This window comes from Coturnix japonica, chromosome 10, assembly GCF_001577835.2.
Source record: "Coturnix japonica isolate 7356 chromosome 10, Coturnix japonica 2.1, whole genome shotgun sequence".
Lineage (NCBI taxonomy): Eukaryota > Metazoa > Chordata > Aves > Galliformes > Phasianidae > Coturnix > Coturnix japonica.
The window spans coordinates 6,314,168-6,342,131 of record NC_029525.1 but is presented as its reverse complement, the minus strand read 5'-3'; the positions used below and the strand labels follow the sequence as shown (position 1 = coordinate 6,342,131).

The window sequence follows — 27,964 nt, the reverse complement described above, 5'->3', positions numbered from 1 at the left end:
TCGTCTCTCTCAACACGGCCGTGCCGCCCTGTTGGCTCCGCGCTGCTCCGCTCACCTCCACATCCAGCCCCGCGCTGCCCGCCCCATCCCGCGCTGCCTCAGCAGTTCCCTCCGCCCCCGCACCGCGCGGCAAAACAACGCCCGGCTGACAGGCAGCCTCGAGCTGACGGTACCTGGGCCCGGGGCTGTGCTGCCGCTCTACAGGGCCGTTCCAGCCGCCCCCTTTCGTCCCGGCACCGTTTGCCGCTGGCCGAACTAAGTATGAGCGCTGTACAGACGTGCCAACGCCTCGTCAGCCCCCCGCTGGCCGCGCTCCCCTCAGGCGATGGGCGGGACGAGGCAGCCCCTCGCTCACCTGAGGGAGCGCCCCCGCGGGCTCCTCCCCGGCGCAGCGCGGCGCGGCCCGGCGGGCCCGGCACCCCCTCCCCCGCAGGAGGGGCGGGCAGTCCGAGCTCGGCTCCGGCGGCGAGCGGGACTGGACGGGGGCGGCGGCGAGAGCGGCTCGGAGTTGTCGGAGAGGGCGACGGTGAGGAAAGCGGTGGAGACGGGGGTGTTGGGAACCGGGGGGAGACGGCACGGAGTCGCCCGGATCTCCTCGCGGGGCAGACGGGGCGGGCGGAGGGCAGCGCGACGTGAGCGGAGCGGGCTCCCCGCGGGTCGCTGGCGTCCCCCGTCCTCGCTCCGTTAAGCGCGGCGCTTTCCGAAGGCCAGGGGCGCCGTGAGGGCGGCACGGTGCGGCTCTCCGCTCGGCCGTGCCTCGCAGCGGAGCCCCGGGCCTTCCTTCCCCCCGGCGCCCCTCGGGGCAGCGCGGCGAGCGGGGAGGGGCGCGATGGCAGCGGGCCGCGGGGACGGCGGCTGTCGGGAAAAGCGCTTCGGGCGAGCGCTGAACTTTTCTGCTCTGAAGGGGAGGGGTCTCTGCCGGGCCGGGCGGGGGCTGCAGTGCCTCTGCTGGCGGTGCTGCTGCGGGCCCCGCGCTCAGGTGAGCGGGCGCTGCGCGTTGGGCCGCGGCAAGTGGGCAGGTCGCCGTGCCCGCGTGCATTCCTCCGGGATTCCCCGCATTCCTGAGCAGGGGGCGCTCGGTTCGACTCCGACGGGCTCGGCTCCGTCGTACTCCGCAAATTGGAGTCTTGTTCCGAAGGGTGTGTCCGCCTTGTGTGTGTTCGCATCCGTGGGAAAGGCTCCGAGAGGCACTTCAGCCATTTGCGCTGCCCCATTAACTTTGCATCTGATACGTGGTTCATATCCCTGCCGTCCGGTGACAACTCTGCCGGGAGGTCAGTGCTGCCCTACAGCTTTTGTGGTGAATTTGGATTAAGCATCTGCCGTTGACAAAAGAATAGCTGTACGGCTTTTATCTTTTGCCTGTAAGTTTGCTTTAGTGTCCATTTCTTTGTGTTTTCTTTTTTCTTTTCTTTTAAAGCCAAATAGTTTTTTAAGTTCACTGCAGTAGGGTTGAACTAATTACCAAGGTAAGAATAGTGGAAACTTATCCTCGAAGATGGTTCTATTTATCTGAACGTTTATTTGCATACATTCACAAGATGAATCCTGTAGATGAATCAGAAACCCCGTAGGATACGGTGATTTGCGGTATCATTACAGATGATATCCATATGAATTGAATGTCTGGTGTTTATTCTGACAACAAACTGTCACAAGGCTCACAGTTAAGGTTCTCTATAGAGCAAGTTTTAACAGACCTTTAAAACTTCTAGAAAAATGTAATTAAAATGGCAAAACCAAAATACTGATTAATTTTTCCAGGTGGTTTGTGAGAACTTGTTTTGCTAACAATTATATTTTCTAGACGTGTCATTATGAGATGGAATTCTTTTCCTCACCCAGAATAAATTGCCGTGTACACACGCTATATGCTAAGCCAGGTTTGGTTACTGCAGAATAGTGTAAGAGGTGTATCATGCAGCTAATAAGATTTTGTTGTTGCTTTAAAAATGAAATTAGAGTGTAAGTTAGAGCTCAGGTCTTTTGTTTTGGAGAAAGACAAATGCAAACCTTCACATAGAGTGCTGAGCTGTGCCATTAGCGGGGTGATAGGCAGTGTGTTGTACCAAGGAGATAAAGAAATGTGTCATGTTACTAGTGGGAGCTGTAATACTTCTATTGCACGTTATTCTTTCCCTGGGACACAGTCTGCTCTACTCGCACATAAACTCTTTGGAAGATGTGCTTTTCTCTGTGTGTCTGTTTACAGACTTTAAATGGAAAAACTCAGTGTAGCATTAGGAAGCAGTTTTTGTTACTTTGATTTAAAATTCACATGTGATGTTAAGATGGATCACCTTTCACGTAATAAATGATAATTATTAGTAGAGGAAAATGTTTTTTTATAGGTTAACACTGTAAGTTCTTTTAAAAACCTGATTAGTTGCATACATTTAAAATAGAATTGTTTTCCATATGTATTAATAGACAAAAAGAAGTCCTAGTTGGTTGATGCGTACCTTGAATTGCAGATGAAATTGTTTCTAAACCCACTAGAAAGGATTATTTTTGCAAATGTCCATAATGTTCTGATAGTCATGAGGAGGGAGGGGCTTTCATTGCTAATCTGTTTGTGTACAGTTGTGTATGTTTGGTGGCCCTGCTAGGCAGGGGGGTTGGAACTACATGATCCTTGAGGTCCCTTCCAACCCGGGTCATTCTGTGATTCTGTACAGAATTTGTGGTAATATCCCATAGAGATTGGCTTGGGCTGCCTGAATTGCCTACAGGCAAACCAATTTATTTCAGTGTCTGTTAATTGCAGTATTAGGTTCTCACTATCGCTAATAAAATGTTTGAGAATACACAGAAGTTTCCTTTGGTGAGGTGTATACCAGAGATATGGAATTTAACTCATAGTAATAATGGTATGTGGTGCAGTGATGGATCGCATGTGAGGAATTCTACCACAGTAAAAAGATGACAAGGCAGAAAACAAAGAGTTGGTGACAGTAGTAGTCTGTTTCTTCTTCTGCATTGTGTAATAGGAAGTTGATCTTTCTGGGAGTATTGGTGAAACTGGTTTGACTAGAGCCTGCAGTGTAATCTGAAAGGTGTAGATGAAGTGGCATGACCTCAAACTTGAGTTTTTAAATTGTTGTGAAGCAGCATGAGTTGAATGTTTTTGCAAACCTCGCTGCATGTGGTTTGGTAAGTCTGGACTGCACTGGGAAGATTCCTGTATAAAAATACCAACCTTAAGGATTTGAAGGTCTAATAATTCTGCAGATGTGAGAAATGACCCCAGTGTAGTGCAGCATTGTTTCATTGTTAGCCTGGTGTTTTACCATTTCTGCTTTTTTTGAATACATCGTCTTAGTGGTATTTTGTCATTATCTCACCTTTTTACTGTGTTGAAAATACGAAAATGTGTCTGTTAATATCAAGTACCTGAGCCCAATTGTACAAAATGGCCTTCAGCCTCATGTAGTGTCTACCTGTCTAAATGGAGGGAGGATATCGTAGTTCATAGGTGCTTTTTGTAAGTCTTGAATGCTGTGTTGGTAATACGTGCTTGAGATAAATTACTACTTCTGATGTTTCAGACCTTCCTTAATGAAAGGATGGAGAATTCTTCCTGTGGAAGAACGTTTAGTTGCCAGTCTGTTGCATGAGGGAAGGCGCTGTTTGTGTTTGTGGAGTATTGTTTCAGGCATGTTCATTTGGAAACATTAACACATTTCAGAGATCTGACTTGGATTCTTGGAGTGAGTAAAATCTAAATAGTGGTATGTTTCTGTGTGGGTGTAACAATTTAATGCTTCAACCTGAGAAATTAACGTGTTAGGAATGTGTGTACTGAAGATCTACTGAAGTGGTAGTCATGGAGTCACCACTGTTTGGGATTAGAGCTCAGTGTATTGCTGTGACCCTGGACCATCTCTGCCAACAGAGCTGGCAGCCTTCTTGAAGGAGTTCATCCAAGAGTGGCCTTAAAACCTTCTGCTTTAGGAGAAATAGAATGGAGGATGAAAACCATAGCTGACCATTTTAAATAACTAGTGTAATTTTTTTTTTGGTGTATGCTTTTAATTTCTTTTGTTATTGTCGTTTTTTTGCTAACATGAACTCTGTTTTCAAAATTAAATTGATCCATCTCCTGTATTTCCAAGTCCCGTTAGCTAAACTGATGGTAATAATGAATATTCTCTAATAACTTTGTCATATTCTGCTTAGTTTTGTTGAAAACGGGGAGAAATAGAGATGAAGAGGTGTTTTGGAATGCACTTTCTTAAACAAACAAAAACCAACTGATCAAAAAAACACCACCAAAAAGTGCCAGCAGGATTAGTGAGACTGGAGGATGCCTAAGGTATGTCTGAAACTGCCCCTTTTTGTGAGGGTCCCCGTACTCTGTCATGCAGGCATGCTAGGAGTCATTTCCATCCCAATGGCTGCATGACTCTCAGCTGTCTGAGCATGGTAAGAGTTTTACTCCAGAAATTTGCAAAACTGAATAATTCTTTAGTACTTACACCATTTTAATGTAGCTAACGTGTTAATGTGAATGTGAACGGGAGACTTGTTGACCAGGCTGCCTTTGCGTGCGCATTCGTGTGCGTCTGTGTGCCTGTGGCATTTTGTATGTGTGTACGTGTGCATACATAAACTCAGTAATTCTGAGCAGTTGAAGTTTAATAGAAGAGAAAAATGCTCTACAAGTAATACCACTCAAAAGTGGATAAAGACTTGTTATCTATTTTAACATAAAACATAAGGTAGAAGTGGGGAAATGTTTTCAGTGATGTGAATCAAGTTCAGAATATTTTGTTAGACCTTCAGAAGCTGTTACTGGGCGGGGGTACGCCTTCATGTAGTCATTTGCAGACCATTAGCTGTTCCATCAACACAACAAATGTCTAGTATTTGCTCCCCTAATTGGTTCAGCAGCAGCCTTTATTTACAAGAACGGTTGGTATGTAAAGTTACATACAGTTCCTCAAACGCTTGAAGCCTGATAATGAAGCTCTCTCACTTCCCCCCAGCAATTAATGCTTTTCCCGTGTGAGGGTGAGAAGAGTGGTGACCTGTGGAAACTGGTTCAGCTGGAGCTCAGTGTACAAGCAGGGCCAGCACTGTGCAGCTCTGTCTGCTTATGTTTCATAAGTCCTTCAAGTGATGCATCTGCTGGAGCGGTCCAGCACTGTATGAAGCCGCTTTCCTCCGTGGAATTATCTAGTCTCTGTCCTCTGCTCAAGTATATATTCCTCTCAGACTGAGCCATGTTATCATCTTGTTGTCTCGTGGCTGGGCTCAGAGCCCACAGTTCAGACTGCGTATTGAAGTTCTAAAATCCATGGTAGGGTTTGCTGAAAGAGGCTGGTGTTTGAAGAATACAATATAATTAAAACTGAGCATGACAGTAGAAAAATGGGAGCCATAACCACTGTGAATATGCCACGGCCTTATGTTGGCTGTGTAAAACTGACTCCTAAAGTCTCCTTTATGTGTAGTTTTTGCATTTAAATACTTGCAGGTATCTTCTTAGAGATTAATTTTTTTGTGTGCGTCTTCATATAGGTTAGTTATACACCTCAATCTCTGTATGAGTTGTACTAGTATAGCTCCTCGTATTTAGGAATCAGCTCCACACATGTAATGAAGGTTGTGCTGGTTGCAGCTGTGTGGGTCAGTGGTATTGCTGTAAGTATGGTTTGTATAGTCAAGGTTGTTTTGTGTGGAAATACTGAGAAGAAAGTCTGGTGATACATAATGCTGAAGTACAGAAGCTAAAAACCAATTTGAAATAGGGGAATATTTTTTGAATTTAGTATTACGGATAATACTGTATTGTATTCTTAAAGCACTGGCAAAACTAATGAAGGTTGCTCTAATCCTGATTGTGCTTTTCTTTTTTGACACGGGCTTTCTACAAGACACTGTAATTTTAACAAACTTGATCTTTTTGTCCTAGTAGAAATATCAACAGGATACGCCCTCTTCTATTTAAACAGTAATGGTATCATTGGGATGTAATAAGATAATTTCCTTTGGAACAAAATACAAAGTTTCTAAGGCTGACAATTGGAGGAAAAAGTAGTGAAACAACATAGAACCTCTTGTGGAGTGAGTATAATCACATCAGATGTTTGGATACAAACCAGCTATTGTATTTGAAATCACAGACTGTTTTTAGAATCTGAGTATCTTTGTGTTACTGACTTGTTGTTTCTGTCAGTTCTTCAATAGATATGAAACCATAGAATTTGATCAACTAGAACAAACTGCATACAATAAAAAATAATCTTCTTTGTTATCTTTTTTTAACCTTCTCTTTTTTAATTTGTCATTAAAAAAAGTTGAGTGTGGTTGTATCATGTATATAATTAATTCTGAGATAAGTATTTACAAAGTTTTGTTGTTTTCTTGCTTTTGAGTTTATAAAAGTTAATTGTACTGCAGTGGTGTCGGATACTGGATGTGCAAACTGATAGCCCTGATAGGCTGGATTCAGTGCTTCTGGGAGGGGAAAAGAGAAAAAAGGAGCTTGTGCAGGTGTATGTTGTGCAGCTTCTGTGGGAGACAGACCAGTATTGTGGCATAAGTACATGTATGCCAGTACTTGTACTTATGTAAAGCTTGTACCAGCTATTAAAAAGCATAGTGTTCCACCTTCCAGAGGTGATTTTACTGAATACCGGAGTGTGTGTGAATGGGATAAGTTGATACAGAAGACATGAACTATTTCGTATAGATGTTGTGTTCTGTGTTTGTATTTTATTGTGTTTCAGTTTCTGATCAATTGCCTTTTGTTTAGGATTTGGGAGAGTCCGGAAAATTATTGTTTCATAAAGAAAAAGAACATGTGAATTAATGGTAAGGCAGAATAATGTGGGAAGTATTGAGGCTTTTGGAGCATTTTTTTAAATCATTATAAAAAATGAAGACTTTCATTTCCACTGAGAAAGCCAGGTTACTAGGTCACATGATTCTTCTTCTGGGGATAAATCCTGTGAAATAGTGACTTAATTGAATTCATATGTAGTAGATTAAGAAAATGGGATATGCGTTATTTCCTTTTCTTCAAGTAAACTTTGACAATTTATGAGACCTGAGGATCTGCCAAAATGTCTTGTTGTTGACTCACAGCCACTGAAGCAGATTTTCCTTTTGAAATAAATAAATAAATCGACAGACAAAACCTGTTAGTTGTCACACAGCTCCAGCATTTAGCTAATCTGTTGCGCAGTTTCATGGAGCTAACAATATGTTTTAAACTCGAGACATTTAGACTTCCTCTCACACAACATTTTTTAGCCAGAGGGAGTATAAGCCAAGGAAGGGAGCAGTATTGTTAGGCCCAGCTTTTACTCTCACTGCTGTGAATAGTTCTTTCTATTCAGTCTTTCTCAAAGACAGCTCTTTTCCTGTCCCTGAAGGGGTGGCTGTTAACATTATATTTTACTAGTTGAATGCCTGAATAAAGTTGTTTAATGTTTGGACAGAGCTGAAACTGAAATTGTCATCTCTGAAAGCAGCAAATGTAAGACTTAACCACTGCTTTTCAGGAGAAATGTATGAAATATTAGTAATCCATGTTAGCTAACCACGGCTGCTTGCTTTTGCTAAGAGCTATGGAAAAAAGTGTTACTTGGAATTCTTCCTCATGTAGGATATTCTGGCAGCATCCTTAGGCTGCTGTCTGAAATCCGAACAGAGAATGATACAAATAGTAGTGAAAGTGATTGATTCCGAAATTCCGAAATACTCCCTTGCTAAAATGTAATGCTGAACAGTTCCTACTGCTTGACTTGTCTGTGGTTCAGGACTACTGTATTTAATCACAGCTTGATTTAAAAACCAAACAAAAACCCCACAGCCATGTCCCATACCTACATGGATCCAGGTGTTGAGGGTGCCAAGTTTTCCAGAGATTGCCAGTTTGTATCATGACTTTGTTTCACTTTAATTTACAGCTTTCACATTCCACTTTTCTACCTTCCACTCTCCTGCAAGCAGATCAGGTGAGCTCAGCTACCCGAGCTGTATTGGCTAAAGGGATCAGACTGCAGCACAGGCCTGTTTTCCTCTTGCAGAAAGCCTCAGATTGTAGGTAGCATTGACAGTGATTTAGTTTCCCCTAATGCTTTCAGGGCTTATTTATGACATTGTGTTCCACCAAGTGTAAAAACATTACAGTTTTGGTCTTTCCATGAATTATCCTATCTGCTTCCTTTTCTGTATCCTCACAGTATGCAAGTTTTCCTTCCTTTTCTCTCCCAAGTTATTTCCTGTTCTTTTTTTCATGGCACTGTGGTTTGTTAATGACCTGACACCCACTTTGTCTGCTATTGCTGGTGCTTTCCAAACAGTCAGCTGGAGAGCAAACTCCATGTTATGTAAAGTGGGAGGCTGGTTCCATCCAGTTGTTTTTCTATGTGTGTAAAAATCTGGACTAAGCATCCATGAACTGTTAAAAAAGAGGTATGGTTAGAGCTACATAAGTTTAAATTTTTTAAAAGTCATTTGGCAGTTTGGAGATCTTCATTAGTCCAAGAGCAAGAATTAGTTAAAAGACAAATAACTTGAAGACAAGAGCATTTATCTAAATTCACTCTTCCAGAAAGAAGACAGTGGTATGCCCTAATCCTCCTTTAATGAAAAATATTCAGCTAATTCAGTTTATAGGAGTCTCAAGCTTATGATATTGGATATGAGAGATTTCCTATATTTCTGTTCTCAAGAGAACCAGGGGAGAGTCCTAGAGAGCTGGGGAAAGTGGAAGGGCTGGATCCCGTGTATTTCCTGCAGTAGATGTATGAAAGGGGAGAATACACATTTTGACACAGTATCCATGAGGGATCTGTAGCTTTCTGAGAAGGCCAGGGAATGTATCTGCTGGTGGGACCTAGAAATAAAGCTTCCCCCGTGGCAGTCAGCATCTCTGTATTGTCTCCCAGGAGCTCTGATTGTCCTATGCAGCCAGTTGCTTGCATGCTGGAAGCAGAAATTATGAGGTACTTTATTACAGATATGCTAGAGGCATGCTTAGTAATTAGGGTGTAGGAGATGAGAAAACAAACTTCATGTATATGCAGAACATGGCATTTAGCAGGATTGGGAAGCCTCATTTTTGGACAAATCTTTCCTGAAGATTTGGCTAAATAAGAATTGAACTGGATGAGTGGACATAATTTCATGCCATAACGTTTGGAAGGCTGCATAGCTGCTGGAGCAAGCAGCCATCTCTGGCACAGGAAGATGTTTCTCAAAGGCACTCTTTTCTATTCATTTTGGCAGGAAGAGCTGTAGGGCTTCCAAATGACATAGGTTTTGTTTTGTAAGGTTGGTCTCAAGTAACACATGGTAGCCTGCATTAAAATAGGTGGTGCTAGCTGTGAAAGGATGTGTTTTAGGGGCATTAAAAAAAAAAACAAAAACAACAGAAGTTTTTGACCTGTTAAACCTCGTGTTCTACTCCCATGTTACTTAGCAAGGTATCATATCACCACTGTAGAACAAACTGCTACAGAATAAAATGCAAAGTAATTGACTTTTCAGACATTAGAATCTCTCCCGTGTTATATTTTTTGTTCTTGGCAAAAATAAATTGTTAAGAAAAATGTGACCATTTCTTGGTATTGGTATAATTACCAATGACTATCATGATAACTTGAGGCTGCTACTTAAAATGGGCGTTTAAAAGCCCTCAAGAAGGCTTATTTTAAAAAGGAAATGCCGCTGAGAGTTTTTTGTGGCTGATTTTTGTTGGTTCTCTCCCTCCCAACCCCCTCTTCCCTCAAAATGTTTCTAAATATTTCTGTCTTCTGAAAATGTAGTTAAAACGTGAATGAGTTGGGAATTTTGTGATCACCTTAAGCTGCTCCAAGGCCACGTTGCAGCCAGAATAGGTGATCCTATCATAGTGCCTTGCTTGCTGATCTGATAGAAAACTTTTCTCTTTTTTTTCCAGTTCAGTAAAGCTGATCTGGGTCGCTATGTAACTGCATGCTTGTTGGCTTTGTCATGAAGAGAACGAGAGGGATTGTACAGCTGAGATAACAGAGTGCCAGAACTGCTGCTCTTGGGGGTTGTGTGTTGTGGGCTGTGTTGCTTTAAACCAGTGGGTAAAATGCAGTGTTGAAGTGAAGCACTTGTCAAGCCAGTGTATTCTGAACAATTTTCAAGGCTATTTCATTGAAAATGATCCTTTTACTTAAATTTCAAGTTAGTTTTCTGGGAAATACAATGAATCCTCTCCCCTTGTATGTGTAAACCTGGTATGGAGTAATCACTGTGTCTGAAGCACTGTTTCCTGGATCTTTAATTTTGTGTTCTTCTGAACTTACTTCAGCTAAATGTTTTTACTGACCTTGTTGATGAGTAAATCCAGCTGTTGAAGTTCATGTTGTAACTGTAGATAACAGTGATTGTTTTTTGTTTGAATGTTTGCAAGTTTTCAGGTAAACTTTGTTGCTCAGTAAAATTTGAGATGTTATGAACAGCAGATAAAGTTACCATTCAGAAGATAGAAATATACTTCTGTTGTTCTAAATTGCAGCTGAATTTTTCATATCTGAAAGACAGTGGTAATTCCATGTCCTTGACTATTCTCTGTCATTTTAGTTACATATTTTCAAAGTAAAATAATTTGTTGCAGTAGCTGTTTATTATGTCCTGGTTAATTTGTACACGCTGTTGTGATATTTTAGATAAGAACTGATCTTGTAAAATAACAATATGGCAGTGTTCTACTGAATTAAGCATTTATACATAGTTGTTATTTCTGTTTTTTTTTTTAATTTATTTTTTTAATATTTCCATAGTATTATCTCATGATTATTTTGTATTCTTTTTCAAAATCATTTGAGACTACACATAAAATTACTAACAGGGTTATATTACTTAATTGCAAAGTGCTATTGTGCTGGAAAACCTGAATTTAGAATTTGCTGTTTTAAAAAAACCAACAAACACCACCAACAAAAATCCACCCCACCAAAAACCACTCTCTTTTTTTTTTTTTAAATAACTACAAGAAGACAAGAAGCAGCTACACCAATGGGAAAAATGACTTTTTAAGTCCTGTTAAAATGTCTAACCTCTTTTCATAAGCTTAAGAGTAAACAGACTGTTCTGTCATAACATTTGATAGCTTTGGCAGACTTAAAGAGGATTAAAACAAGGCAGTTGTAGCTGTCAGTGCCCCCAGCTGTCATCTACTACCTTTATCTGATGTCAGAATTTCAGTAATTTGTATATTATACAAATAAATATATATGTGCTGATTTCTTCAGATGAAGCAATTCTACTGTTGAGGAAGAGCTGGAGTTGGTTTTTAGGGAGAAGAAGAGGTTTTTGAGGGGAGAAAGAAGAATGGATTGCAAACTAGAATAACACTTAATATTCAACCAGACTTTTAAATTTGCTCTTTGGAAAAAAATGATACAATTCTGCTGTTTATTGAGTTATTTCTGGGGGAAATGATTCACACAGATACTACAAGTGAAATGATTACAGAGGTTTTTCCTTGTTTCAGTTTCCCCTTAATTATTATTCATCTTCATTTAGTGATCTTGGGTTTGTTAAGGTTCACTGATTGCTCAACTCTCCAGCTTAGTTCAAAAGTTTATTTGCTTCTTTTAGGAGCAAACTATTTTTTTTCCTTCAAAATGAATAAAATAAAAATCGCCATAGAATGACAAAACTAGAGAAGCAGTGACATTTCCACTTCTGAAAACAAATGCTGAAAGCAAAGTCCATATAAGCACAACTCAAAGGTGTAAGGATATTGACCTCTCTGGCGGTGCTGTAGTTATGTAATAGTCACAACCTAAAAATGTCTGGCTGTGTTTCGCTCTCCCAGGCTTATGTTTAAATGTTTGTATGGCTGATACTAACTGTTGGCTACATTTGCAAAGGCTACAGACTTGGTGAATATAGTAGAGATGCTCAAAATAAGAATTGCTTTGACTCAAAAGATTGCACTAGGGTTGGTTATATGTGAAATCTAAATGGTTATTTCATAACAGTTGCGTTCATAAAATAACATTGCATTTGATCTAGAATTGGTTAGTCACGTGTTTGTTTCACAGTGTATGTCCTTTGGGCTTTGTGTAGCTTGTATACTGATTTCATTCAGTGTTAGTCTTCAGAGTTACACTGAATGGCTAATTAAAGTAATTAATTAAATAATATATATTTAATTTTTAATTTTTATTTTTTAATTCAGCTGTAATCTTCTGATATCATGGAGCCATATTTTGCTGGTTATAAGCCGCAGGACTACGAAGTTACTCTTGAACTTGCAAGTGAGGAGATTCAGAAAAACAGAAATGGGCAAAATTCTAAGACAGGATCTTATGGTGTCAGTATTAGAGTGCAAGGAATTGATGGACATCCTTACATAGTACTAAACAATACAGAAGGATGTTTGTCAGAAAATCCTCCTCCTTCTGGAAAAGAACATCAGGTCATTTCTCAGACTATAAACCAGTCCATCACGGACTCCAATGCTGCTTTTAAATTAGAAGACAAAAACAGTGAACTCACAGATTTTCCTGGAACACAGCATGTGCAACCCTGTACGTTTAAAAGCCTAAAGATAACCAATCCAGATGAAAATGAAAGTGGAATATCAGATTTTAAAGATGGGGCATTGAAATCCTCCAACTTGTTAAACTTTCAAAGACATCCTGAGCTTTTACGGCCTTATGATCCTGAGAAAAATAACTTGAACTTGGAAATTTGCCAGTCTTCTGTGTGTAGTAAATCTACATCTTTTGCAAATGAAGATAAAACTGAAGTGAAGCCTTGGATTTCTTCTTCTAAAGTCATATCCTTACAGAAAACAAATGCGTATCTTGCAGAGTCGACCAAAGCAAATTCAAAAAAAATACATTTGAACCGGACAGTAGGCATAGAAGACCAAAACAAGCAGGTGTTGGATTGTCCTGGTAGCATAATCAGCCCCAATGAGGTGGGTGTTTCAGAATCATTTTCATCTACGGGAAAATCCCCATGTCTTAGTCCTGCTGCTTATCCTGAAACAAGGAAGCCTAGACCAGATGTACTTCCCTTTCGCAGACAAGACTCATCTGGGCCAGTGTTGGACTCGCGAAGATCGTCATCTTCATCAGCTACTCCCACTTCTGCAAATTCATTATACAGGTTTTTACTTGATGATCAAGAGTATGCGATCTATGCAGATAATGTTAATCGACATGAAAACAGAAGATACATCCCATTTTTGCCTGGGACTGGTCGTGATATTGACACTGGTTCACTTCCAGGAGTAGATCAGCTAATTGAGAAGTTTGATAAGAAAGTTGAATCTCATAAAAGAGGTAGGCCAGGAAAAAGGAATAGAATTCATCCAGATGATCGTAAAAGGTCAAGAAGCGTTGACAGCGCCTTGTCATTAGAGCTTGATATGAATTCAGATTATTTGGGTGAAGTGAGTAAAAGCTTAGGTAAGTCAACTGAGCACTTGCTGAAACCATCTGAAGTTTGCTTCCAGAAGCAGTTATCCAGAGATCAGAAGCCGCCTTCCAAAGAGATGAAAATTTCTGCTCGAAGTATTGGAAAGCTGCAGATGCCTGATAAAGACTCTCAGAACAGTCATTTCAGTTCTTTGCAGCATCTTAAACAAAACGGAGATAATACTGAGAGTTTCACGTTTAGGTCTTCAACACTTCCAGGACAGAAAAAGAGAGAGGAAGCTAAAACAGTAACTTCGACTCTGCTGTTGCCAAATAGAATCACAGTTCCACCTGATTCAGGAGCCAAAAAGATTTCTCTAAAAACATTTTCATCCGTCCCTAATATACAGGTAATTTTGTATTTACTCTGTATAGTTTTTCCATGTAGCATACTATGATTTTTATACTGCTAGGTTCATGTTTTTCTGTTATTCTTCAGAACAAACTTAAATGATTTAATACTTCCAAATAAGATAGCAGAATTCTTCATAAGTATTTTAAATACAAAAATTGGTCCCATAGTTGAGGGCATAGAAAGCATGTTTTGAAAACAATCATATTCATGTCTGGCTGAAAGAAGACAGTAGAGACAAGGAGGGTTACTGTAAATGATGTTGTGGTGATTCATAAGCATAAATGCATGAAAACAGAATGCTAAAGTCTGTGCAGTTCTAAACAAAATGATGCTCTTTCTTTTGGTGCAGTGTAAGCTTCCTTCTTTCAGTAAGCCCGAAATCCAGTGAATCTCAGTGAAGCTGGGCTCCACAGAATGTAAATTTCTTCAGAATAGAATATAATGGATAACTTAAATTGTAAGAATTGTATGTACAACAGTCTTAGGATTATACTTCTTGATATTTTATCCTTTCAGGCAACACCTGATCTCTTAAAAGGCCAGCAAGACGTTGCACATCAAACAAATGAAGAGACTGCTAAACAAATACTTTACAATTACCTTAAAGAAGGGTTAGTAAGCATAATTAACTTTTAGAGGGGAGGTTATGTTTTCTCAGTGTTTACTTTCAATTACATTTAAAGTATGAAGCTGTAAAATCAAAGCTGGTACTATATTAGATTACTCTTTTGTAGTTTTATATCTTTGCTGTGTCCAGTAAGGCATGGTAGGATGTTGAAAAGCTAATCAGGACTTAATTAAGGTATTGTTCAGGATTTGATTAAAAGTACTTGAAATTTGTGAATCAGATTTTTTTTTTTCTTTTAAATTGTTTTGGAGTTAAATTTAATGTGATGTTGCATTCCATGAAGGATTTAAATAACACCTCATGGGAATTTAAGCTTACTGTTTGTTTTTTTTAAAAAAAACAACCAAACAAAAAACCCACAGAAAAACCACATTGTGTTTTAAGGTTTGACAGAATTTTTCTTGTTTCTGTGCATGGAATAAGTTCTCCAACTTTTTTCTTTTTTACATTGCATTTTCTAATGACAACTTATTAAAAAGGGAGGAAGGAAGGATGAATAAATTAAGATATACATGATACACTCATATTTCTTTGCATTTCTGAAGCTTCTCAGATGCAGTGTAGCTGATGTAGCTGTGGCAGCTGTTTAAGGGATACTTAATGGTGCAGTAGTCAGGACTTGAGAAACCTGTTAGTAATTACTTTTAATTTCAGTATATTGGTTGAGTAATTCTGAATGCATTTCTTTCCAGTTGTAGTCTTGTAGAGGAGAGCTGCAATTAAAGAGCTCAGTGATGATTTTTCAGAAAACATTTGGAATTGAAATTTTTCACAGCCTTTCTTCAGAGGATTTAATGAAATCATCTTTGAGATAATTTCTGACTTGTACATAGTAGATTATTATTATTTTTTTTAATAGCGGTGATTTTTTAATACTTTGGACACTTTTAATTTGTTTTGATACTAACAAAATAGTGCCTTTGATCATACTGTTGCTTTCTTCTCTGTATTTTAGAAGCACTGATAATGATGATGCAACAAAGAGGAAAGTCAACTTGGTTTTTGAGAAAATTCAGACTTTAAAGTCCAGAGCTGCTGGAAAAACACAGGTGAATTTGATTTTATTTTTATTTAACTGTTGCATTTCAGAGTTCAGCCAGTGCTTTAAAAGCTTGAATCCCTTCACTTGCTTCAGTGGGAGCATTCTTTCCTGTATTTTTCCAGTGATAAAGCTTAATGTTAATCATATGCTGAAATGCCTTATGGGATTTTTTTTTTTAACAGTTAAAAAAGACTGTAAAGGTCTGCTGTGAGGACTGTGTCAGTGTTCGCTTATCAGATGAAAGAAATGCAAGCAGTAAATCTCATGGACATCAGAAGTTTGTTGCACTGAAAAAAAATGCTGGCTTTTATATAGATTTTAAAAATAATCTTGCTACATCTTCTGGTTAAAATGATGTATATTGGTACCTAAGCGGAGGTGGCATTTTAATACACAATTCAGAGAAAAAATTAATCTAGGAGGTTGTTTTAAAGTCATATGACCTTAATGCCGTCAACATTCTGCTTCTTAAAAAGTTTTTGTTTCTGATGAGTGCTGTTTTTTCAGTCTTAAAGCAAAATGAAGAAACGTCCAGTTGTTGCAAAGATAGCACAAGAAGGAGGACTAAATGTTTACTTCTGGTGAATGTTTTATCCTAGTCTATAATTAGCCAAAATGAAAATATAAAACATATTTTTAGAAGTCCTTGGAAAATGAACTTGAAAATTTGTCTTGACTTGTGTATGAATTGCTTTGATGTCTGTGTAATTGGAGGTATCTCAGTAAAATTTGTCCCAAAGTATTAGTGATTTAATTCAGATGTTGCCTAACTTGAAGTTTGTTTTTAGATTTGTAATGTTTTCTGTACTATTGGCAGCATGCCTTCAGCAATTACTAAGAAGCTTTATGAAAATCAAAGCGCGGTTCCTTTGACAATATTAGTTTGTATGAAAAATCCCAGCTGATCTCAGGCAGTTGGTGCTACGCTTTATTGGTACTGCTTGTAGTTTCACTTTAGATCTAAAAACAAAACTGTCAAAGAACATCTTGCCATTGTGGGAAAAAGCATCTCTATGTAATTGTAGGTTTCTGATACTTCGGCTGAAGTGAAAGCTTTGATGGAGCAGAAAACTGAACTTGAAAGGAAAGTGGAAGAGTTGCAGAAAAAACTGGATCTAGAGATCACGGTACTGTATTGTTTTGTTATAAAGCTTTTGAATCTTTCAAATATATCTTTCTAATAAAGTGACAACTGGTCAATTGAATGTTGTACAGAAGGGAAGGGGTCTTTTGTTCGCTTTTCCAGTGTGTATTCTGTTTCAGACTTGAATATTAGGAATATTTTGTAAACTGTTGGTGCTTACATAATCATTATAGTTGCATAGGGTTCATTGTATTTCATGCATTCTAAACTGTTGTGTATGGAATTCATTATGTTTATGATAAAAGAACATTAACAATCCTCTGTGAGTTGCTGAAATGTGTGTAGATGTATCAGATAATTAGAACTGTTCTGCTTCATGTTATTTTCTGTCTGTCAAATATCAAAACCTTGATGTGATTCTTTTCATATAATAAAAAATGAGTATTTATGCTTAGTCTATTATCTCACTGAACTTTTGGTGTACAAAACTTAGAATCAGCAAAATTGCAAAGAGGAGAGAGATGCTACACGAGCAAGCCTGCAAGATCTTCAGCTGCAACTTGATGAAAGTATAAGTGAAAAAGATGCCTTAAAAAAGAAGCTGGAAGAAAATGAGAAGGAACTCAGGCAAAACCTAGAGGAGTGAGTTCATTCTAGAAAACATATTCTTTGGAATTATAGCTCAGATTTCTTAGATTAGAGGTACCTGTGTCTTCCGAGCTTATTAATAGAATCAGACAGTGACATACCTTATTGCAGGAAATGTTTCTACCGTTTAAAAATTGATTGTTTTCAGAACATCTTGAAGGAAAAGAAAGATTGCTGATTTATGTATATCCTTTTACTACTAATTGTTTTTACTATTTTGTTGTCATTACACATGATTCAAATCTTTAAAATACAGGAATACTTGAATGCTTTAGTAAAAAATATTGTTCCAAGTTTAGAATACAATTTAACTTTCCACTTAATTATCTATTTAAAAGTACTCTCTCTCTTTTTTTTTTTTTTTTCTCTTATGTTTCATTTTTCTGCCTCACGCCCTGTTCCCTTGTGTGGAACATGGGAGTAAATAAGTGTATTTTTTATTTATTTATTTTTTAACTACATGAAAGAACAAATTAGTATTCTTATAATTAAAAGAAAAAAAAAATCCCCTCTGATTTTTTTCTGATGAGGCTTTTTCAAGTGAAGATCGAGCAGGAAAAGCACCAGACTGAGATCAGAGACCTTCAAGACCAACTCTCTGAGATGCACGATGAACTGGATAATGCAAAACATACTGATGAACGGGAAAAAGAGGTTCTGATTGAGGTTAGTTGTAAAGTAATAGAAAGGGGATAAAGAAGTTGAAATAATTGTGTAAAAAGTTGAAACCAAGAAACAGGAGAAGAAAAACATGCTTTAGTTTATCTGTGTAACATTCAATTCTGTTGACTGTTAAGAAACTGAAGTAGGAAGATTGTGCCTTACCCGATATATGGATGGAAGTTTCAGCAGAGTAGCAGAACAGAATTGAAAACTGTCCACAGAAGATTCACTGACCGCATACTTCTTTCCCAGCAATTTGGCAAGGGGAAGTTATTTCTAGGGAAAACACTGGGGGAGGGAGTAAAAGGGTGTGGAGGCATAGCTTTGGTAGGGAAGCAGCACCTCTGGAAGTTCAACTGTTTTAAATTATGGAAGAACTTTATTCTTTCCAGCAGAAAAGTCAGCAAGGTGTTATCATTGCTTTCACTTATCTTGCAGTGTAGAAAACAAAGATCTTTGTTTTTATCTACCTCTTTGAACATGAAGGTAGGACTGAGGGAGTTGTTAAAATGCAAACTTATTTTGACTCCTGCTTTATTTGCATCCTTTGTAACATGTAATGCTGTCAAAATCTTTTTGTGGTTCTGTAGCATCAGATATATTCACCCCTTGTATAAAACATCAGTTAAAGCTCTTATTATTCTAATCAGTTCTGATGATTTTGTTTTTCAGTAGATTTTTAGCATTCTGTAAAAGCTGCAAACAGTATGTTGCTTGTGAGAAACAAAATGGGCTTATTCTTAATTGTCTCTCTGAAACACAAACAGAGCAGGCATTGGAGCCACCTGTGTAACAATTGTATTTAGTTTTGGTTTTAATGTTCTTTAGGAGCTAATGCAAATGAAGCAGGATCTGCAAGAAATATTAATAGCAAAAGATCAACAAGAAGAAATTTTAAGAAAGAGGGAGCGGGAGCTTACAGCTTTAAAAGGAGCACTAAAAGAAGAAGTGTCTAGCCATGACATGGAGATGGACAAACTCAAAGAGCAACATGATAAAGAAATGCTAAATCTACAACAGAGCTTGGAGAAAGCAACTGAGGTGAGATATGTGATTATAATTAATCTTTACAGGGCAAAATGCATCACTATATGCTTTTTTTAACAAAATAAATAGATAAGGGTGTGGGCTAGGAGATTCGTAGCTTCTGATACTGAGCTTTATTTCATACTTCAGCAATGTTCTGATTCTCTGTTGCAGCTAAAGTTTTGAACCCTTTCCTTACTTTTTGACTACATGGCTACATTTTTCCTTTGTTGCAAACTGAGAGAGACAGCAGGTGAGGTAGTACAGAGGGCTTTTTACTTGCTTTTCTCGAGTAGAATGGCATCACTGAAATCTTGAGATATTCTTAAGAGCGGCACTGTGCCTTGCTCGGATGATAGTTTGGTTATTGTAGCAGTTCTCCACAGTTTGACTCATCCTTCTATCATCTTCTTGTGTTACATTCTATTCCCTCGTTACACTGTCCCACCTTGCCTGTTGAACTACTTATTAGTGTTTTTTGGTTACCTTTATTGAGCTAGTCTTGTTTGTGGCCAAAAGCATGCAAACACAAGGAAGGCAGCAGAGAGTGGGAAATAAGAATGGAGTTCTCTTCCACCATCAGCCAGGCAGTCTTCCTGTGGAGTAAAAAGGGAACAGTTTCCAGATGCTTATTTCGTGTTGTTTACCTCACAAATATGTTCTTTGTGAGGTTTTCATGATAGGAACAGTAGCTGGGAGTTCACTAAACTGTTTTCTGACAGAGAACAGTTCTTGTGAAATTTAGAGTATATTTTTGCAGTGACAATTATTTAACTTTTCTGTACTCCTTTTAATTTTATGTCAATTAATTTAGAAAATTAAAAAAAAAAAAGGCATTTGACAAATGTATAAATCAGAATTGTGTGCACAATTTTATGCTTAGAAATGTTGATGCTAATTTATATCTTCCTCACTCTTCAGTAGTGTTAGTGAGTTGCAGTTAATCCTCCCAGTCATTACTGTAAACATGATGTAGAACTGAACTGAAATTAAGCTTGAAAGAAGTCTACAAAGCTTTGTGTGTTTTATGAGCAAAATAGGATTTCAGGTGGAAGACACTGGATAGATATTGCATTCAGATAAATTCATATGAAGAGTATACTTTTAAAGGATTGTTTTTAGATATGCAGTTTTCTTCAGCAGTTTAAGAAAACTATTTGCGCTGGTTGATCTTTACAGCCTAGAACTTCTGCTTGAGATTGTTTGACTGTTTAAATATCTCGTTTCTCTTTGTTTATTTAATTATGAAGATATTTGACTCATCTAAGCTGCTTGAACCAAATTCATTCTTTTCCTTTGAAAGAAAACTAGAACATTTAAATTAACATTTTTTCTTCTACAGTAATTGTAGTGACAGCTTAACCTCAATGAACCGTCTCTCAAAGTTACTGCATGGTAATTTACTGTATTTCAATTATGGAACTGTAATTGTGACTGACAAGAAATGAAAGAGGAGTCTGTTTCGCATAACAATAAGATAGTCTGGGAAATGGCTCTATGACTGGTTTGTTGTGACTTACATAGTTATAAATAGCTTTTTTTTTTTTTTCCTTTTTAATTTGCACAGTATAGTCTATCAAAGATGTTCAAAAGTTTAACTCATTCCTGTTGCTCTAAGAGCTAGTTTTGCTCTTATTCTATTCAAGTGTTTCTCATTGTTTTAGAGTAGCTTTTATAATGTTTAACTGGAAGATTTAATATCCTTAGTGATATTAGAAATCCAGGGCTATGTCTGTGCCCACTGCTTGAGATTATTTGTTTCTGTTTGATAAATTATCTATCAGGAAAATAAAACAGGTCTCTACAAGGAGTTAGATCAGTGATCTGCTTTGATCTTACGTAAGATGTTAATCTCTGGTTTTATTATCAATCTGGGATACCTGAGATTGTGTGTGTGAAAATCATGGTTTATCTAACTGAAGCTGTTTTGTTGGTTTTGTTTTGGTTTGGTTTTTTTTGTTTTGGTTTGTTTTTTGTTTTTTAAGTACTTTCTGCATTACTACAAGATGGAAAGATCTTTACAGCTTGGTGAGATGCAAGGAGTTCTCATCAAACATAAGTGGAAAGGGACACTTAATGAGGAAAAGAAGTATGTAAATGATGTAATTCTCATAAAGAAAATAATTACAGTGATGTTTCACAGATGGGAGTAAATTGCAGAATATATATAGTATATAGTATATATACATTGCACACACACACACACACACATATATATATATATATACACAAAGCTTATTTATCAACACATTTGAAGAATGCAATAAGCTTGTGGTTGTCTGAGCTCTGACTGGCATGTGTTTGGTGTGATTAAATAGAAGGATTTTTTGCAGAGCAAGTAATAGGAACAGTAAGAACGTTTCTACTTTCTTCCTGTGCTGTAAACTAAATATATACTCCCTTAAAAAAATAAATACACATAATTTTATAATTTAAAAGTATCAATTATGAGAAAAGGCTTTGATTTATTTTTTTTTCTCAAGCTCTATGAGGTAGTTGTGAATTTAGGTGAATCTAGATCAGTAAAAGAAATCACCAGATAAACAATTCTGAGATGAAAGTGAGTAGTATATCTTTTCTACCTGACCTGATGTTTGTTCTTTAAAGCTAGTAAATTCTCCTATGTAGACCAGAAGCTTACCAAAAAAAGTCAGTTGTGAACGTTGTTGACATATGCTCTGTGTGCCTTTCTAGTGGAAATGGCTGGAATATGTAGCTTCAATGTAAAATGAAAGTAACTGCTGTGCTTTGTGAACATCAAACTGTGGTTGCCCATGTTACTGAGGGTAAAGGCATCTGCTGATTGTAAGGCATTGCTGAGACTCTTCTGTATGTAAAGTGATAGATTAATGTGTACATCTGTAAAAAGATGCACATGGGAAAATTATTTCAAATTTTACTTATAAAAATAATGGGCTGTCAACTAATTTGTTCCACTCTAATATGAAGCCTTAGGGTTACAATAAATAACTTTCTGAATATGTATGTCGACTTGATAGTAAAAAAACAAATATATATATATATAATATGCATATAATGTTCCCATTACTTGGACATAAAAATATACTTATGCTCTCTTGTACGTACATCTATAGCTCATCTCTCCCCTGCACTTTGAGTGTTGTGCTCAAGTCTGGTCTGCTCAACTCAAACAAGTTACACAACTTAGAGAAGATCACCTAAGATTCAGCACACTGCTAGTGGATTTTAATCACCTTTGCCTGCCTGAGGCAGCCTTTACTGTGTTGAGATAATGTTGGATTTGGTTTATATGTTGGAAACCAGTTAGTAAGTGATCTAAATTGTATGCAGAGTAAAAGGATGATGGAGTTAGTGGTTAATGTCAGTGTTTCCTCTTTCATGTCCTGATTTCCCCCCTTTCTCAGTCCTCCTTTACTAGCCTTGTAGAAGCCTGGTGATTTGTTCAGTTTCAGTTGTGATCCTGCAAACACAGCAGAGGTTGTAGGAAAAAGAATAGTGCATAAACAGAAGTGTCATAGTAAAAGAAAAGGATTCTTGAAATAGGAATCAGTACTGGAAATGTGCTGTAGAAGAGTATGTGAAAAATCTGAAAGATAGATTTGTTTTTCTCTGTCCTGTACATGGAAAGGAAGTTTTTTGGTGGTAGAGTCATGGTTTTAGCCATCTGTTAAATGGAATACTGAAGAAATTATGGAATACTAGTTTTGTTGTCAATAAGAATAAAAAACATGCCAGTAAAGCACAAGAAACATGGATGTTTTTATGCTGTATGTATTGTCAAGAAAGCTTCTGTTCAAAATTGTTTTGTAAAGTGTTCTTTGAGATGGATTGCATCATATCTAAATGTGGTAGAGATAAAACCAGATTTACGTATAGTAGTCATTTGATACCATTGTGAACCCAATTCAAACTATTTCAGCCTGAGTTGAGGAGGGAAAGGGACAGAGTTGGATTCTTCTTTTCTTGAAAGCTGATGAAAGCCTGTGGGGTCAGGTAAGTTTTTTTGTTTGCTTTGGTTTATTTTTTAATACCATCAAGAGAATTTTTAATCCTTATCAGCAGAAGATGGAGTACTTATATTCAGGTGGTTTGCCCCATGAAAGTATATTTTGATGTATGTGTTAAGTGTTGGACTGCATAAGCCTATTCAGTAGGGTACAATATAAACACTTAACAAGTTAATATTTTACTCTAGTTTTTGCAACAGCTTCTGACCTTGAAAAAAAAATGCCAATGTGAGCCACTGTGTGTTCTGATTCATAGCTAAGAGGATAATATGACATGGGTATGGCTATTTGTTGAGAGGTTAATGCTTGCCTGCATTTGGATATTTTAACTGCATAAATGTTAGGTTGTGCTTATATTAGGTAATCTTGTTTAATGTACTCTCTGTAAAAAGGGATTTAATTCTCAATTTTACAATGTAGGCCTTTATATCTTTCATTGCGTCTTATAAATCAAAGCTGAAGTAGTTTTGGAAATGGTATTAGAGGTATGATTCCGTTTAGATTAGAGAAAATGGTCAGAAAAGACATGTCTTTAAACTGTCACAAGTGAATTTTTAACAGGTTAATGGAATAGGTCTGACTGAAAAGAAGGCTAAATAAGTCTGACCCACTTATAAGTTTATAATTCGCTTACTGAGTAACTTTCTGAAGTATAGGTGAGGATTCAAGTTGTTTGCAGTGTATCTCAATGAGAGAGACGTACTGAGACACACTGACCCTTTTAATATGTAACTAATGATAACTAAATTCCAGAGGCTGAGCCATGTGTTAAAGTAAGCTAAGCCTCCTTTTAAAGTGAATGAATAAATATATAATCAGTGCAAGGTAGAAAAGCTGTAAGTAAAGCCAGACAGACTATTTTCTTACAGATTTTATTTTTTTTTGTAGCCATAAAACTCCATTTTGCTTTTAAACAGGTTTCAGACTCCTTTTTTAGAGGCAGAAGATTTTATTACCCAGTGTTAGTATATCACTTATCCCAAGACTACTTGAAGTAATAATATCTGAAATAAAAAAGAATTGTCTTACTGTGAAAAATACTGGAACTACAAAAAGAAGACCATACCTGAATAATACTGATTTCAGAAACTCTTTTCTGAAGAGGTAGTAAGAATTACAGTTAAAGGGCTGTCTCTGTGTTAATCCTTGTTTGTGCTTAGATCCTTTTTCAAAGTGTTCATCTGTTTTCCTTGGATATAATTTTTTTGTATGGCTGACAGGAAAGGACAAAAGAAAGGGACTGAATGTCTCTGTCGCTGCAACTCCTTCAGGATCAGCTGAGTGATGTGGGTAGATCTGAATTCCTGAAGTCACATGAATAAAAACGTAACGTGTAGTTCAAGAAGCTGAATAACTGATCCAACAGCAAACTGAAAAAATGGTCCATGAGATTAAGAATTAGTTTTAGCAGTCTGTGTCTTCCTTGATACCTTAAGCATTTGCTGCTAGGAACAAAATGAAGTGAGCCACGTAATTTTCTTTTCCCACAATTTCTGAAAGATTGTAATGTTATTTACTTTGATTTCACAAGGATGAATATGGAAAGAATGCTTAGAAAACTAGAAAGCATTTATTTGTGCACTAGCTCATTTTGAATGGAGATTTATTCTTTATATTTGTACTTAAAGTGTGGTAATTAAAGAATGAACAGTTTCATCAGCTAATGTTATTCTGAATGAAAATATAAATGTTCTTAGAAATTATGATCGAATTATGCTAAATAAATTGAGACAACATTTTAATAAGCTGTGAGCAAGGCATGTAGCTTCCTCTCACTTTAATTCCTCCTGTTCTGCATAAAAGTTTCTAAAGATTGGGCTCTGTATAGCTACCACTTAAGGGGAATTTCACCAGCCAAAACACCAAAGTCAGCCAAAACCATTTTAAAATGATCAGTTATACAATCATTTTCATGCTTTTGCCAGTGATGAGGGTGTGGTAGAAAAGAAGGTGCGGAGCCACAGAGCATTTTCTGCATTCCTATCAAAGAAGTTTTTTGCTCTACTCAGATTGCAATAGAATATTTAATGTGAATCCCCAGAACTGTTTCTTGACGTAATAGTGAGTGGTGGGAAGGATTTTGATATCTTCAGTACTGAGATCTACCTCTGATTTTTTTTTTTATTTTTTTAAATCTCTTCACAGCTTTCACCAAAGTTGAGAGTTGGAGAATATATACATTTGGTTTACTAAGGTTGTTCCAGCTCCTTTGTTGCATAAATATTTATTGTAACTTTGTTTTGAGTACTTTTAATAAATTTTAATATATACTTGCCCAGAAATATAACTATGCAAGAAGACAAAAAACTTTATTAGATTAAGTTTTTATCAGGCAAAACACTTGGAAGGAGCTGGATGAGAAGTGAGGGAACTGAATTTCTGCTGCTTAGTTTTCTTCTGCATAGTAACTTCCTTAGGTTCAAAGCTGAAAACTGAATGTTGCATGCTTATGAACTCCAGCAACTGTGACTGTGTGGGCTCAGCAGAGTAGGCGTAAGCCAGCCAGAGCTTTACAAATCAGGTTTGCGTACGAAATCATATAGTACACTTGTATAAGCACATGCATTCTCTCGTTTTCTTCTAGTCTGCTATCTATTAAAAGTAGCTTTGTACTTAAAATATTCCAACATTGTATTTTATCAGTGTTTTTTCATATTTTGCTTTGTTCCTCAACTTAGAACATACTATTAAATACTTAGGTAGAGAACAGAATTATATCATTTGTTTCACAAACTTAAATTTTTCTCCATGTAGCTGCAAGTTCAGTGCTTAATTTTATTCGCTGAATTAACTATAGGAAAGTAGAAAGAAGAGAGGTTGCTGTCAGAAGAATCGTGAGTGTTCTTGTTCCATTTGAGATGCCTAGATAAAAATAATGGTAAGCATGTATTTCTTGACATGTTTAAGGTACAATTTTTGTTTACTTCAGTCAGAACTGTGTGCTTTTACCTTTAGAAATCAAACAATAGTGAGTCAAATCAAGCACTAAGAGAATTAAGGGGCATGAAGTTATTGAGGCTGTCTGGAAAGCCTGGGTAAGGTAACTTGCCTCAGGAACTCTTTGGCAAAGAATAGAATTTAGATTTTTCTAGGGCTGCTCTTATGTTCAAGCGCCTTAGCTGTGAAACCTTTCTCTTAACAGCCTCAATTTATTTCTGCAGCAAATTTACGTCAGCAGCAACATCCAGTTTCATTGTAAACCCTTGACTTTTTAAAAAATATTACCTGCTTTTTACAGGAAACAAGCCAGTGATCCTGTGGAGGATGCTACTGAATGGCATGGTGTAGTTAAATGTGCTATAATATTACATGCAAACAAGTATGAAACTCCAAGGTGATGTCATTGAGGACATGGAGTCCTCTGCTGCTTAAGCTCCCAGAGGTGAATGGTACTTTGTAGTTCTCTGTTTGGATTAACACAGCTGAAGATGAGATGTTCCCCAGAATTTTTCAGATACTTGTTGCTAACAGGGTAGAGGTGAACAACTGCAAGTTTGTATTTAGTTTCAAATGTTAGAGAAAACAGAGCTTTAGTAAGTGTGTATTTATTATTCCTACTTTTCTGCTTTCAGTGCATATTTCTTCTAGTCTTGTGGCTTTCTGATTATTTTTTATTTTTTCATTCCCATTAAGATTTTGGTTCCATTAATTTTGCTGTGGATTCCATGAACATATTCAATTTTTTTTGGGCCAAATTTATACAAATTTATGTATATTTGACATTTATATGTCAGATTTGTTTTATTTATTTATTTGGGTTAAAATTGAACTTGGAGCTGTTTAGTGGAGCTTCTACTATGTAGAATAGCTTCCTTTTAATCCTGCTGTGTGACTGAAAGAAAACTATGGCTTAATTCAATTTAGTTTCAGAAAATTTTAGAAATGGAGTTAAGCAAATCAGAACTCAGGCCATGCTAGCAGCAGCATGAAGAGTTATTACACTGATCAAGATATCTGTGTTAGAGGTAGCATATGAAAGTTTACCAATATATCCTACATCATTTACTTGGAGATAAAGTGAAGTCTATTTTAACCGTAAAATGTTCTATAAAGGTTTGTCTGTGCAAAATATTTGAGTTATGCATCCCACGGAAACAGAACAAAAGTGTGTAACTTGCATTTCTAGTTTTCAGTATCCTTAATTTTGTGCATGAAGTAGTTCTGTAAACTCATGAGTAAACTGTATTATTGGAATTGAGAAATGACCATTTTAACATCCTCAGAATCCCCTTCAATACTTTAATGCCCCAACACTTATTTTTTTTTTTTTGATATGGCAAATATGCCTGAATATACTGTATTTCATTCCAGCTTTTGTCATTGGGAATCTTGTTTAACCAGTTTTATCTGTTTTGTGCTCTGTACCTGTTTACATAATCTCATTTCAGCACTCTGAAGAGGGTTATCCACAGTTCAGTGAATTAAAGATCACGTTATATTAACAGCATGTTTGTTAATGTTTCATATTCAACTTAAATGAGTACTTCCTGAACTTTATCCAGTTCTGTTACTATCAGCTTAACTTCTATGAACTTAGTTAAAATAATTGCTAGAGCTTTACTGACATCCCCACATATTAAATGTAATCATGTAAAGTCTTTATGCATGGGTACCAACAGCAGTAATTAATTGATGTAGTGTAATTACTTTTTATTGATCTTATACTAAGTAAATCATGTGTGGGCTAAAGTGTATGCATCTACAGCTTAATCCGTATGTGTGGTTCTCTTTGATTTCTGATCTGTACTTGCTAAACTCAGTGTTCTGTTAATCCTTTTGCTTTCATCTCGTTTGCCATAACTCACTCTAACTCAGTACCTTTGCAAGCAGTTTTCAAATCCTTTTTTTTTTTGAGTATGTGAGTCAGTGACCTGTGTCATAGGGCACAGCGATCTCTGATACAGAAGTGTCCGAGTATGTTTTAATAGTTGCTATCCCTAACATTTTGCAATTGCTAATGGTAGAGGCAGAGAATTGTCTCTGTCACCTTGCCTTGTGATGGTGCCCTGAGATGGTCTGTCAAAACTGCACTGCAGTGCTCAATTCCTTTGCAGATCTACTCTTGTGATACTCTGATGCTTTTCTGATGCTTTTATCTGTCTTCA

The 27,964-nt window shown here is 37.3% G+C and overlaps 1 protein-coding gene across 5 annotated transcripts in view; it reads left to right on the top strand.

Moving 5' to 3' along the window:
• The first annotated feature begins 412 nt into the window (after nucleotides 1-412).
• Nucleotides 413-27,964, top strand: part of CGNL1 (cingulin like 1) — a 48,256-nt gene continuing 20,704 nt past the window's right edge. For 3 of the 5 annotated variants that reach the window (XM_015872418.2, XM_015872417.2, XM_015872412.2), the window contains exons 1-8: nucleotides 413-526; nucleotides 12,176-13,774; nucleotides 14,296-14,390; nucleotides 15,363-15,456; nucleotides 16,475-16,576; nucleotides 17,027-17,175; nucleotides 17,712-17,847; nucleotides 18,673-18,885. In XM_015872418.2, coding sequence (XP_015727904.1) covers nucleotides 12,194-13,774; nucleotides 14,296-14,390; nucleotides 15,363-15,456; nucleotides 16,475-16,576; nucleotides 17,027-17,175; nucleotides 17,712-17,847; nucleotides 18,673-18,885 — 2,370 coding nt within the window. In that variant the 5' untranslated portion in view covers nucleotides 413-526; nucleotides 12,176-12,193. Of the gene's footprint in view, nucleotides 527-1,250; nucleotides 1,365-6,786; nucleotides 6,820-12,175; nucleotides 13,775-14,295; nucleotides 14,391-15,362; nucleotides 15,457-16,474; nucleotides 16,577-17,026; nucleotides 17,176-17,711; nucleotides 17,848-18,672; nucleotides 18,886-27,964 lie in introns of those variants that run through there. The other 2 variants (XM_015872413.1, XM_015872415.2) reach the window with 2 other exon arrangements.